The sequence below is a fragment of the Panthera tigris genome, chromosome B4 (assembly GCF_018350195.1).
Source record: "Panthera tigris isolate Pti1 chromosome B4, P.tigris_Pti1_mat1.1, whole genome shotgun sequence".
NCBI classification, from domain to species: domain Eukaryota; kingdom Metazoa; phylum Chordata; class Mammalia; order Carnivora; family Felidae; genus Panthera; species Panthera tigris.
This window is the reverse complement of record NC_056666.1, coordinates 19735850-19750632: the sequence shown is the minus strand read 5'-3', so window position 1 is coordinate 19750632 and position 14783 is coordinate 19735850. Positions and strand designations below refer to the sequence as shown.

Below are 14783 nucleotides of genomic sequence, written 5' to 3'. Positions count from 1 at the left end.
AATTTTTTTTGTTACTTGAATTTCTAAGTCAATACACTTTCATATGTCTTCCTGTCATTTTCTTTTTTTATTAAAATTTTTTTTAATGTTTGTTTATTTTTGAGAGAGACAGACAGAACGTGAGCAGGGGAGGGTCAGAGAGAGGGAGACACAAAATCTGAAGCAGGGTGTAGGCTCTGAGCTTCAGCACAGAGCCCGACATGGGGCTCGAACTCACGAGCTGTGAGATCATGACCTGAGCTGAAGTTGGACGCTTAACTGACTGAGCCACCCAGGCGCCCCTGAGTTTCTTTTTTTTTTTTTTTAAGTCTATTTATTTATTTTCGAGAGAGAGAGAGAGAGAGAGAGAGAGAGAGAGAGAGAGAGAGGTGGGGGGGGGAGAGAAAGAGGAGCAGGGGAAGGGCAGGGGAGAGCGAATCCCAAGCAAACTCTGTGTTGTCAGTGCAGAGCTCAAAGTGACTTAGGGCTTGATCTCACGAACTGTGAGATCATGACCTGAGCTGAGATCAAGAGTTGGATGCTTGATCCAACGTGATCAAGCCAGCCACATGCCCCAGGTTTTAATGATCATATCTTTGAGTGATCACAGAGTACTTCACAATTTAATCAGTCCTTCTATTATTAGATTTTATCCCCCATTTGTTCCTTTTTCTATTTGTGGGTTACATTTGTTCTCCCAAAATTCTCCTTTAAAATGCTCAGGCAAATGTTATTTATCACAAAATATTTTCTTTAACACATTTTCCAGTGCTGTATAGTTGTTTGGAAATCCAACTCTCATTTTAACACCCTTGTATATTTTTTGCTCTTCTTTCTGAGAAATGTCCTCAGTGTTAGTTTTCAATGCTTCTACTGACTTTTTACCCTCTGATAACATATTTATAACTTCTAACAGCTTTATTTTTCCTGATATCTCATTTTTTAGACTATTCTATTCTTGTCTTGTGGTGCAATATCTTATCTCTCTGAATTTTCTTTTTAAATTTTCTTCTTCCTACATAGTTTCTGTTTCTTCCAACTTGCTATTTTCCATTTCTTGCTTTGGTGTTTGTGAAGTTGGATGAAATAGTGCATAAGACCACCTCACTTCTGAAACCAATTACAAGTTCAGGGGCTCTCAAGGCCACCTTAGGTTTGATAATTCCTGAAAAGGGCCCACAGAAGTCACTGAAAGTTGTGTTTTGGAAAGAGGAAGGATGAGAGGGTGTGGAACGATGAACCTTTGATTCCTGGATGACTTCAAGGTCACGCATGGTATAGAATTGCAGTTCTGCCATCGGTTACTGGAGGTCAAAGTTAACAATGGAACTTAGAAATGATGGATCCAGTTCCAAGGACCTGGCTCACTAGATGCATACAGAATTTCAGAGTAACAAGAAACAAGCTAAATATACAACCCTTGGTTATTGTTATCTGTAACAGCCAAAATGAAAGTAAAGGAGATTGTTGGGGTTGATCTTGGCACTGGGCCAATCATGGATTCTGGTTTGTAATCTGAATCTGGTTTGTAAGTGGGCCAAGCTTAGATTCTGAGCTACAGCTGCTAGCCTCTGGGTCATTACCAAAGAGAAAAGTTATGTTGAAACAACAGATAGTGAAGATTAGAATAATTCATAAGAGAATGGGAAAGAGAACGAGGAAACTTAAAGAACTCATCCCAGCAGAGGAAGACTCTTTTAAATGTAATTAAGAAATGACACGAATATGGGGTACCTGGGTGGCTCAGTTGGTTAAGCGTCCGACTTCAGCTTGGGTCACGATCCCATGGTACATAGGTTCGAGCCCTGCATTGGGCTCTCTGTGTTGACAGTTCAGAGCTTGTAGCCTGCTTTGGATTCTGTGTCTCCCTTTCTTTCTGCCCCTCCCCTGCTTTTGCTCTGTCTCTCTCTGTCTCTGAAAAGTAAATAAACATTAAAGATAAAAAAAATGAATAAGTAAACAAAAGAAAGAAAGAAAGAAAGAAAGAAAGAAAGAAAGAAAGAAAGAAAGAAAGAAAGAAAGAAAAAAGAAAGAAAGAGAAAGAGATGAGATGAATGGGCACCTGGCTGGCTCACTTGGAGGAGTATGCAACTCTTGATTTCAGGGTTGTGAGTTTGAGCCCCATGTTGGGTGTAGAGATTACTTAAATAAATAAAACTTAAAAAAGAAATGAGGGGTGCCTGGGTGACTCAGTGGGTTGAGCGTCTGACTTCAGCTCAGGTCATGATCTTATGGTTCATGGGTTTGAGCCCTGCACCGGGTTCTTTGCTGTCAACACAGAACCCACTTTGGATCCTCTGTCCCCCTCTCTTTGTGCCTCTCCCCAACCTTCTCTCCTTCTCTCTCTCTCTCTCTAAAAAAGAAAGAAAGAAAGAAAGAAAGAAAGAAAGAAAGAAAGAAAGAAAGAAAGAAAGAAATGAGATAAATAAAGTAGACATTGATAGGGTCAAAACAAAGGTCTTCATGCAGCACTCTTGGAATTTAGGTGTACTAATAAGAGTTTCTGCTGGTCCCCTAACCCTGAAAGGTTCTAAACAAGTCAACTCTATTATGCTAGTTTTGAGAAATTTAGAAGGCCAGAAGACAAAGATGACAGGCAGAAATCTGATCTCTAGTCACTCAGAGTGACAGCTCCACAATCTAATTAAGATAAGTATTGACAAAAGGGCCTGGGTCCCTTGGCCCAAGCCCTGTCTGAAGACTCAAGGTCATATGCACTTGAGTGGGTGACACGGTCAGAGGATGGAGAAGAGACTTTTCTGGGATTCCTTGACATGGGAGCCCAATGCACTGTGGTTTCAAATCTGTTGGTAAAAGCTTAACAGGGTTACATTTGGATTGGCAGGATATAGAAATACAGTGTTTGATGGGGTCAAGAGGAACATATGGATGAAAATTGGGATGATTGAACGGATTTCTTTTTTTTTTTTAATTTTTAAAGTTTATTTAGTTTAAGAGAGACAGAGTGAGTGGGGGAGGGGTAGAGAGAGAGGGAGACAGAGAATCCCAAGCAGGCTTCGCACTGCCAGCGCAGAGTCCGATGTGGGGCTCGGACCCACAAAACCATGAGATCATGACCTGAGCTGAAACCAAGAGGCAGACACTTAACCGCCTGAGCCACCCAGGTGCTCCTGGACAGATTTCAGTGTGAAGTATTTGTGCCTTCGTTACTTGAATGTATTAAGGGGATGTGTATGCTGTCTGATGGAGAAGTACCTTTACCTTGTATTATAAAACGAAGGCATATAAACTTGCCCTTCAGCCAATATGGGTTTGACATGCTTAAAAGAAGTCTGTAAGAGTACCCAAGCCCACACAGGTTGTTAATTTGAAAACATATAGACTATTTGGTAGACAAAAAGGTTATTACTGTATACAATTCCCTGTTAGAAGCTGGAGTGCACAGACACATTCTCTCTACAGTAACCCTGTGGGAGCACAGACTAAGGTTTAAGGTAAAAGCCAAGGAGCACCACCCAGCAGTGACCACTGGGATTTTGGACCATAAAATTCCCATTTGAAAGATCACTAGCTTGTTATGAGACATTAATTAACACTGCCTCAATGACTGAAGGACGTAAACAAAAATCTTGAAACCTGGGTAGCTCAGTCGGTTAAGCATCTGATTCTTGATTTTGGCTTAGGTCATGATCTCACTGTTTGTGAATTTGAGCCCCGCATTGGGTTCTCCGCTGTCAGCACAGAGCTGGCTTCAGATCCTGTTTCCACCCCCCGCCCTTTCTGCCCCTCCCCCATGTTTTCTCTCTCTCAAAAATAAATAAACTTTTAAAAAACATCTTGAAACCTGAAATACCCAAAATGTCTTGGACGATGTTGAAGAAATATTTTAATAGGAAGGGAGGTTCTCAGAAGTGTTAAATAATAAAATGGAAAAGATTTGTGTGGGGACATGTCACCATGGGAATGCTAGGGACTCATTGTTTTGTTGTAAGAAAGCTTTGGCAAAAAACCAAGGAGTGGCCTATAAAGTAAAGAATTTAGTGTTGCCCAAAGAGAGTTCTGGCCTTTGCCATGGGCTTCTGGGAGGTAATTTCCAAGCCCTTCAATGTCATGCCAGTAGGAATGTTTTTGTTTCTTTGGGGGCCTTTGAGCCACACCAGTGACATGATGCGGGGTGGGTGCTTTGGTTCATGCCAAATCATCTTGACGTCCTGAGGGGCTGGAGACTGAGGTCAGCCATGTGGATAGTCAGCCGTGCTTCTAAGATGGAGCCCCAATAAAAACTCTGGACTCAGGGTGAGCTTCCCTGGTTGGCAATACTCTGTGCATGTTGCCACACATCATCAGCGGGAGGAGTTAATGGTGTCCCTGACATCATGGGGAGAGGACAACAGGAAAACTCTGTGTTTACACTCTGCCCTATGCACTCCCTCCCTTGGCCTATTTTAATCTGTGTCCTTTGGCTGTAGTAAGTCATACTTCTGAGTATAACAACTTTTAGTAAGTTCTGTGAGTCCTCCGAGCAAATGATCAAACCCAAGGGTGGTCTTGGCGATCTCCAAATTTACAACTGATGTCAGAAGTGAAGGCGGTCTTATTTGCAACAGTGTGGATGGAACTGGAGGGTAGTATGCTAAGCGAGATAAGTCAGTCAGAGAAAGACAAATATCATATGATTTCACTCATATGTGGAATTTAAGATACAAAACAGATGAACATAAGGGAAGGGGAGAAAAAAGAATATAAAAACAGAGAGGGAGACAAACCATAAAAGATTCTTAAAATTGCGGCGCCTGGGTGGCTCAGTTGGTTGAGCGTCCGACTTCGGCTCAGGTCATGGTCTCACGGTCTGTGAGTTCGAGCCCCACGTTGGGTGGAGCCCCTGCTTTGGATTCTGTATCTCCCTTTCTCTCTGCCCCTCCCCTGCTCATGCTCTGTCTCTCTCTCTCTCTGTCACAAATAAATAAACATTAAGAAAATTAAAAAAAAAAGACCCTTAAATATAGAGAACAAACTGAGGGGTGCTGGAGGGGTGTTGGGTAGGGGGAAGGACTAAAGGGGTGATGGGTATGAGAGCGCCTGTTGGGATGAGCACTGGGCGTTATATGTAAGTGATGAATCACTAAATTCTATTTTTGAAATTATTACTACACTCTATGTAAACTAACTTGGATTTAAATTTAAAAGATAAATAAAAACATAATAAATTAAAAAATAATTCAAGCAAAAAAAAAAAAAAAGAAGGGAAGGCGGTCTTACGGACTGTTACTTCTAACTTTGCAGGGTCTGTCTTTGCTATTAGAGTCTTTCTTTGGATATCTGTTGATATCTAAGTATCAGCTTCCACCTAAGCAAGGATGGCTCAAATGTTGTGCGTGGTATCTATTCACAACACTTCACAGCAGGCTGACTACTTAGGGGGAACCTCCAAGTAGGTCTTTGCTCTTGGGCTGGTCAATTTTTGTAGAAAAGACTCTGTCACATCCCACATGAGGGAGAGAGCTGGTTGTCAAGGTTCTAGAAGTTGAGGAGGAAAAAAGATGGTAGTCTCAGTAACCAGTATGCATTCCTTAGCGTCCCCAGTCCCAGGTCCCTCTCCATTTCCCCTCCAGAAATAAAGTCTTTTGTGGGGAGGAGGCAGTCGCCTGTCTGTTGGTAGCTGGGAAGGGGAAATGAGGATCTGATTGCTTCTCAAGGAGACTTCTAATAGTCCCTCTTCTTTTCTTCTCTTTCCCCACTCCACCCCTACCCCATTTTAGCTCCACTTCCTGCGGTATCTGGTGCTGCCCTTTCCTGAGCCTTTTGGGGCTTCTCTGCTGTGAATCTACTTGCTTCTTGGCTTTCTTCACTATCAGCCTAGGATGCAGTTTTATCAGAGTGTTAAATCATTTGTCACATTACTATCTGCTTTCCAGCTTTCACAGTTTTGGTGCTTTGTTTCCTCTCCTATTCTGTGTGTGTGTGTGTGTGTGTGTGTGTGTGTGTATTTTAATAGTTTATTTATTCTGAGGGAGACAGCGAGAGAACAAGAGACAGAGCATGCGCACGAGCAGGGGAGGAGCAGAGAGAGAGAGAGAGGGAGAGAAAGAGAAGCCCAGGCAGATTCTGCGCTGTCAGCTCAGATCTAAGTCTGATCTCACCAACCTCGAGATCATGACCTGAGCCGAAATCAAGAGTTGGGCTCTTAACCAACTGAGCTACTTAGGCGCCCATATGAGTTTGTTTGTTTGTTTGTTTGTTTGTTTATTTATTTTATTTTTATTATTTATTTTTTTAATATATGAAATTTATTGTCAAATTGGTTTCCATACAACACCCAGTGCTCATCCCCAACAAGTGCCCTCCTCAATGCCCATCACCCACTGTCCCTTCTCCTCCACCCCCCATCAACCCTCAGTTTGTTCTCAGTTTTTAAGAGTCTCTTATGCTTTGGCTCTCTCCCACTCTAACCTCTTTTTTTTTTTTCCTTCCCCTCCCCCATGGGTTCCTGTTAAGTTTCTCAGGATCCACATAAGAGTGAAACCATATGGTATCTGTCTTTCTCTGTATGGCTTATTTCACTTAGTATCACACTCTCCAGTTCCATCCAACGTTGCTACAAAGGGCCATATTTCATTCTTTCTCATCGCCATGTAGTACTCCATTGTGTATATAAACCACAATTTCTTTATCCATTCATCAGTTGATAGACAATTAGGCTGTTTCCACAATTTGGCTATTGTTGAGAGTGCTGCTATAAACATTGGGGTACAAGTGCCCCTATGCATCAGTACTCCTGTATCCCTTGGGTAAATTCCTAGCAGTGCTACTGCTGGGTCATAGGGTAGGTCTATTTTTTTTTTTTTTTAATTTAAAAAAAAATTTTTTTTTAACGTTTTATTTATTTTTGAGATAGAGAGAGACAGAGCATGAACGGGGGAGGGGCAGAGAGAGAGGGACACACAGAATCGGAAGCAGGCTCCAGGCTCTGAGCCATCAGCCCAGAGCCCGACGCGGGGCTCGAATTCACGGACCACGAGATCGTGACCTGAGCTGAAGTCGGACACTTAACCGACTGAGCCACCCAGGCGCCCCAGGGTAGGTCTATTTTTAATTTTTTGAGGAACCTCCACAGTTTTCCAGAGTGGCTGCACCAGTTTGCATTCCCACCAACAGTGCAAGAGGGTTCCCATTTCTCCACAGCCTCGCCAGCATCTATAGTCTCCTGATTTGTTCATTTTGGCCACTCTGACTGGCATGAGGTGATATCTGAGTGTGGTTTTGATTTGTATTTCCCTGATGAGGAGCGATGTTGAGCATCTTTTCATGTACCTGTTGGCCATCTGGATGTCTTCTTCAGAGAAGTGTCTATTCATGTTTTCTGCCCATTTCTTCACTGGATTATTTGTTTCTCAGGTGTGGAGTTTGGTGAGCTCTTTATAGATTTTGGATACCAGCCCTTTGTCCAATATGTCATTTGCAAATATGTTTTCCCATTCCATTGGTTCCCTTTTAGTTTTGTTGATTGCTTCCTTTGCGGTGCAGAAGCTTTTTATCTTCAAGAGGTCCCAATAGTTCATTTTTGCTTTTAATTCCCTTGCCTTTGGGGATGTGTCAAGTAAGAAGTTGCCGCGGCTGAGGTCAGAGAGGTCTTTTCCTGCTTTCTCCTCTAGGGTTTTGATGGTTTCCTGTCTCACATTCAGGTCCTTTATCCATTTTGAGTTTATTTTTGTGAATGGTGTAAGAAAGTGGTCTAGTTTCATTCTTTTGCATGTTGCTGTCCAGTTCTCCCAGCACCATTTGTTAAACAGACTGTCTTTTTTCCATTGGATGTTCTTTCCTGCTTTGCCAGTTTAGTTGGCTATACTTTCGTGGGTCTAGTTCTGGGGTTTCTATTCTATTCCATTGGTCTATGTGTCTGTTTTTGTGCCAATACCATGCTGTCTTGATGATTACAGCTTTGTAGTAGAGGCTAAAGTCTGGGATTGTGATGCCTCCCGCTTTGGTCTTCTTCTTCAAAATTACTTTGGCTATTCGGGGCCTTTTGTGGTTCCATATGAATTTTAGGATTGCTTGTTCTAGCTTCGAGAAGAATGCTGGTGCAATTTTGATTAGGATTGCACTGAATGTGTAGATCTCTTTGGGCAGTATTGACATTTTAACAATATTTATTCTTCCAACCCCTGAGCATGGAATGTTTTTCCATCTCTTTATATCTTCTTCAATTTCCTTCATAAGCTTTCTATAGTTTTCAACATACAAATCTTGTACATCTTTAGTTAGATTTATTCCTAGGTATTTTATGCTTCTTGGTGCAATTGTGAATAGGATCAGTTTCTTTATTTGTCTTTCTGTTGCTTCATTATTAGTGTATAAGAGTGCAACTGATTTCTGTACATTGATTTTGTATCCTGCAACTTTGCCGAATTCATGTATCAGTTCTAGCAGACTTTTGGTGGAGTCTATTGGATTTTCCATGTATAATATCATGTCATCTGCAAAAAGTGAAAGCTTGACTTCATCTTTGCCAATTTGGATGCCTTTGATTTCCTTTTGTTGTCTGATTGCTGATGCTAGCACTTCCAACACTACGTTAAACAACAGCAGTGAGAGTGGACATCCCTGTCGTGTTCCCGATCTCAGGGGGAAAGCTCTCAGTTTTTCCCCATTGAGGATGATATTAGCTGTGGGCTTTTCATAAATGGCTTTTATGATGTTTAAGTATGTTCCTTCTATCCCGACTTTCTCGAGGGTTTTTATTAAGAAAGGATGCTGAATTTTGTCAAATGCTTTTTCTGCATCGATTGACAGGATCATATTATTCTTATCTTTTCTTTTATTAATGTGATGTATCACGTTGATTGATTTGCGAATGTTGAACCAGCCCTGCATCCCAGGAATGAATCCCACTTGATCATGGTGAATAATTCTTTTTATAAGCTGTTGAATTTGATTTGCTAGTATCTTATTGAGAATTTTTGCATCCATATTCATCAGGGATATTGGCCTGTAGTTCTCTTTTTTTACTGGGTCTCTGTCTGGTTTAGGAATCAAAGTAATACTGGCTTCATAGGATGAATCTGGAAGTTTTCCTTCCCTTTCTATTTTTTTGGAATAGCTTGAGAAGGATAGGTATTATCTCTGCTTTAAACGTCTGGTAGAACTCCCCTGGGAAGCCATCTGGTCCTGGACTCTTATTTGTTGGGAGATTTTTGATGACTGATTCAATTTCTTCGCTGGTTATGGGTCTGTTCAAGCTTTCTATTTCCTCCTGATTGAGTTTTGGAAGCGTGTGGGTGTTTAGGAATTTGTCCATTTCTTCCAGGTTGTCCAGTTTGTTGGCATATAATTTTTCATAGTATTCCCTGATAATTGCTTGTATTTCTGAGGGATTGGTTGTAATAATTCCATTTTCATTCATGATTTTATCTATTTGGGTCATCTCCCTTTTCTTTTTGAGAAGCCTCATTAGAGGTTTATCAATTTTGTTTATTTCTTCAAAAAACCAACTCTTGGTTTCATTGATGTGCTCTACAGTTTTTTTAGATTCTATATCGTTTATTTCTGCTCTGATCTTTATTATTTCTCTTCTTCTGCTGGGTTTGGGGTGTCTTTGCTGCTCTGCTTCTATTTCCTTTAGGTGTGCTGTTAGATTTTGTATTTGGGATTTTTCTTGTTTCTTGAGATAGGCCTGCATTGCAATGTATTTTCCTCTCAGGACTGCCTTCGCTGCATCCCAAAGCATTTGGATTGTTGTATTTTCATTTTCGTTTGTTTCCATATATCTTTTAATTTCTTCTTTAATTGCCTGGTTGACCCATTCATTCTTTAGTAGGGTGTTCTTTAACCTCCATGCTTTTGGAGGTTTTCCAGACTTTTTCCTGTGGTTGATTTCAAGTTTCATAGCATTGTGGTCCGAAAGTATGCCTGGTATGATCTCAATTCTTGTATACTTACGAAGGGCTGTTTTGTGACCCAGTATGTGATCTATCTTGGAGAATGTTCCATGTGCACTGGAGAAGAAAGTATATTCTGTTGCTTTGGGATGCAGAGTTCTAAATATATCTGTCAAGTCCATCTGATCCAATGTATCATTCAGGGCCCTTGTTTCTTAATTGACCATGTGTCTAGATGATCTATCCATTGTTGTAAGTGGGGTATTAAAGTCACCTGCAATTACCACATTCTTGTCAATAAGGTTGCTTATGTTTGTGAGTAATTGTTTTATATATTTGGGAGCTTCCATATTTGGTGCATAGACATTTATAATTGTTAGTTCTTCTAGATGGATAGACCCTGTAATTATTATATAATGCCCTTATTTATCTCTTGTTACAACCTTTAATTTAAAGTCTAGTTTGTCTGATATAAGTATGGCTACTCCAGCTTTCTTTTGGCTTCTAGTAGCATGATAAATAGTTCTCCATCCCCTCACTTTCAATCTGAAAGTGTCCTCAGGTCTAAAATGAGTCTCTTGCAGACAGCAAATAGATGGGTCTTGTTTTTTTATCCATTCTGATACCCTATGTCTTTTGGTTGGCGCATTTAGTCCATTTACGTTCAGTGTTACTATAGAAAGATATGGGTTTAGAGTCATTGTGATGTCTGTAGGTTTCATGCTTGTAGTGATGTCTCTGGTACTTTGTCTCACAGGATCCCCCTTAGGATCTCTTGTAGGGCTGATATAGTGGTGATGAATTCCTTCAGTTTTTGTTTGTTTGGGAAGACCTTTATCTCTCCTTCTCTTCTAAATGACAGATATGCTGGATAGAGGATTCTTGGCTGCATATTTTTTCTGTTCATCACATTGAAGATTTCCTGCCATTCCTTTCTGGCCTGCCAAGTTTCAGTAGAGAGATTGGTCACGAGTCTTATAGGTCTCCCTTTGTATGTTAGAGCACGTTTATCCCTAGCTGCTTTCAGAATTTTCTCTTTATCCTTGTATTTTGCCAGTTTCACTATGATATGTCATGCAGAAGATTGATTCAAGTTACGTCTGAAGGGAGTTCTCTGTGCCTCTTGGATTTCAATGCCTTTTTCCTTCCCCAGATCAGGGAAGTTCTCAGCTATTATTTCTTCAAGTACACCTTCAGCACCTTTCCCTCTCTCTTCCTCCTCTGGAATACCAATTATGCACAGATTACTTCTCTTTAGTGTATCACTTAGTTCTCTAATTTTCCCCTCATACTCCTGGATTTTTTTATCTCTCTTTTTCTCAGCTTCTTCTTTTTCCATAATTTTATCTTCCAGTTCACCTATTCTCTCCTCTGCCTCTTCAATCCGAGCTGTGGCCGTCTCCATTTTATTTTGGAGCTCATTAATAGCATTTTTTAACTCCTCCTGACTGTTCCTTAGTCCCTTGATCTCTGTAGCAATAGATTCTCTGCTGTCCTTTATACTGTTTTCAAGCCCAGCGATTAATTTTATGACTATTATTCTAAATTCACTTTCTGTTATATTGTTTAAATCCCTTTTGATCAGTTTGTCAGCTGTTGTTATTTCCTGGAGATTCTTTTGAGGGGAATTTTTTGTTTCGTCGTCATTTCGGATAGTCCCTGGAGGGGTGCGGAACTGAGGGGCACTTCCCCTGTGCTGTCTTGAATAACTTGCCTTGGTGGGCGGGGCCACAGTCAGACTGGATGTCTGCCCCCAGCCCACTGCTGGGGCCACAGTCAGACTGGTGTGTGCCTTCTCTTCCCCTCTCCTAGGGGCGCAATTCACTGTGGGGTGGCATGGCCCGTCTGGGCTACTTGCACCCTGCCAGGCTTATGGTGCTGGGAATTAGCTGGGGTGGATCAGCAAGGTGCACAGGGGCGGGAGGGGCAGGCTCAGCTCGCTTCTCCTTCGGAGATCCGCTTCGGGAGGGGCCCTGCCGCACCGGAGGGAGTCAGACCCACCAGAGGGATGGATCCACAGAAGCACAGCGTTGGGTGTTTGCGCGGTGCCAGCAAGTTCCCTGACAGAAACTGGTTCCCTTTGTGGTTTCGGCTGGGGGATGGGCGAGGGAGATGGCGCTGGCGAGAGTCTTTGTTCCCCGCCAAGCTGAGCTCTGTCGCCCGGGGCTCAACAACTCTCCCTCCCTTTGTCCTCCAGCCTTCCCGCTCTCCGAGCAGAGCTGTTAACTTATAACCTTCCAGTTGTTAAGTCCCGCTCGCTGTCGGAACACACTCTGTCCGGCCCCTCCGCTTTTGCCAGCCAGACTCGGGCTCTGCTTGGCCGGCGGGCCGCCCCTCCGCCCCGGCTCCCTCCCGCCAGTCCCTCCCGCCAGTCCGTGGAGCGCGCACCCTTCCTACCCTCTTCCGTGGGCCTCTCGTCTGCGCTTGGCTCTGGAGAATCCGTTCTGCGAGTCTTCTGGTGATTTTCTGGGTTACTTAGGCAGGTGTGGGTGGAATCTAAGGGATCCGCAGGACGCGGTGAGCCCAGCGTCCTCCTACGCCGCCATCTTCCCAGAAGCCCCCTGAGTTTGTTTTTTTAATTGAAACCCTTTGGGTGAACTGGGTCACTTCTGTTGGGTTCAGCAAGAGCTGAGTTTAGGATTCCGCTTGATTTTGCCTAAGATTTTTAGCACTGAGACAAGAAGCAGTCAAAATTGGAAGGGATGTGGGAGATCATATGGGGTCCGCCTTCTCCTTTCCCACATGGTGAAGTCAAGGCCTCGAGATGGGAAGGGACTAGCATGCTATCACGCAGCTAGCCAGGGGCAGGGCTGGGACTGGAGCCTGAATTTGGTGGTTCCTGGATGACCAGTTCTTGCTACTACGTTCGCTGTCTTCTTGGAGATGAGAAGAAAGCCCCATCACAGAGCTCATTCCAAAGTTTTCAACCAGGGTCTATAGAGATGTTTTTGGGTTCTGTATATGCTTAGCTCAGATTTCATTTTAAAGCAGATTTAAACCATGAATGCTCATATTTTGCCAATTTAATAAGGCATTACTTTCATTGGATTAAAAAAAAATCCCTTTACTGTTATTTTAGCACGATTTTAGGAGGGAGAAGTAAATGCCTTTCATCTTTACCCAGAAGTGGGGACTTCGTTTTCTGTATCTTTCCTGTTCTTTGCTATGATCTAGAGCGGCAATGAGGACCTTCAGGATAGATGATAATGATCTTCATTAACTTCTCAGAAAATAAGATAAAATGATTTCATTATTTTTTCGATAAGTGGTGATAGGGTTTAAACATTTTCTTATTGGACGTTTTAAAAAAAATTGAAGTATAGTCGAAGCACATTGTTACATTAGTTTCGGGTGTACAACATAGTGATTTGATAACTCCAAATGTTATGGTCTGCTCATCACGGGTGTAGTTACCATATGTCACCATACAATGTTATTACAATACCATTGACTACCTTCCCTACGATGTACCTTTCATCCCCATGACTTTATTTATTCCATAACTGGAAGCCTGTATCTTCCTTTCCCCTTCACCTGTTTCACACACAGCCTGCCCCCCAAACCCTCCTTCCCTCTGGCAACCATCAGTTTGTTCTTTGCATTGTTAACATTTAAAATTTTATCCTTGATAATCTGGGTTTATGCTGTTTGATCACCCCTAACATGAAAATGGAAAATGGGATAGCAAAGTGTCCAGGGGAAGAAATAACAGAAGGTAACTATTGAAGCTACAAGTAGGAAACAATAAAGAGGAAACAAGTGAGAAAATGTCCTTCTCCTGGCTTTCTTTTCTTTTTCTCTCCCCCTCCTTTTGTCTCCTTCTCTTTCTTTTTGTGCTTGGGGAGCACAGTCCAATTAGGAATTCATTCTTGGGGTGCCTGGCTTGATCTTAGGGCTGTGAATTCAAGCCCCACGTTGGGTAGAGAGCTTACTTTCAAAAAAAAAAAAGGAAAAAAATTCCTTCTCAGTGCTTAATAATAAAAAAATTAAAAAAAAATTTAATGTTTATTTATTATTGAGAGACAGAGAGAGACAGAGCATGAGCATGGGAGAGGCAGAGAGAGGAGGAGACACAGAATACAAAACAGGCTCCAGGTTCTGAGCTGTCAGCACAGAGCCCGACGCGGGGCTCGGACTCACAAACTGTGAGATCATGACCTGAGTTGAAGTCGGACGCTTAACCGACTGATCCACCCAGGTGCCCCTAAAAAAAAACTTCTATGTAAATTTTATAATAGGTCCTTAAAGAAAATTAACATCTTGTAGTTGTTCTATGTTGTTGGTTAAAAAGACTTGAGAGAATGTTATGTCTCTTAAGTACATTGTTATGTGTTAAGGAACACAGCAATTACTTAGGGTGTGTGGACCTTGTTTGGATCCTGATTTGAGCGAACCAGCTATAAAATGTCATTTTTGAGCCAAATCAGGATATTTGATTTTGGAGTGGGTATTAAATGACATTAATTTTATTAGTAGAACCAGTAATATTGTGGTTTATACAGAAATGTCCTCATTTTTTTTATAGGTGCATAGAGACAACGTACGAAATTTGCTTGAAGATGTTAAAAAACCACTGCGCAAACACACATAAAGGGAAAGAATGCAAAAAAGGAGTAGCTGGAACAACAATGACAAAGTGGCCACGCCTGAATTTGGGGAGGGGTTCGCTATGTTATTCTGTTCGTAATCTTTCATATTAAAAAGTTTAAAATGATATTTAAAGTCCTGCAAGTTACCCCTGGCCTCTACTACTGAAAAGATTTTACTGTGCCTGCAATAAATGGAAAGTCAAAAGCGTAAAACAAGGGCAAATGTAAATCTTTTAGGTAAAACAGCAAATGAAGTTATGGATGCTGACCCCAGGCAGGAAAGGGAGCTCTGGAACACTGGTAATTTGTAGAAACAAGATGAGAATAGTAATGTTAGCAATAAAAATAATAGCTAACACTGACAATGACTGAGGCTTAG

General features: G+C 41.8%; 1 protein-coding gene across 1 annotated transcript in view; it reads left to right on the top strand.

Annotated features, from left to right (window-relative positions):
- Positions 1-14529, top strand: part of LOC122240508 — a 59458-nt gene extending 44929 nt beyond the window's left edge. Inside the window, exon 6 of the mRNA XM_042993662.1 lies at positions 14341-14529. Within this exon, the coding sequence (XP_042849596.1) occupies positions 14341-14515 (175 nt within the window). The 3' untranslated portion in view covers positions 14516-14529. The remainder of the gene's footprint in view (positions 1-14340) is intronic.
- Positions 14530-14783: the final 254 nt, after the last annotated feature.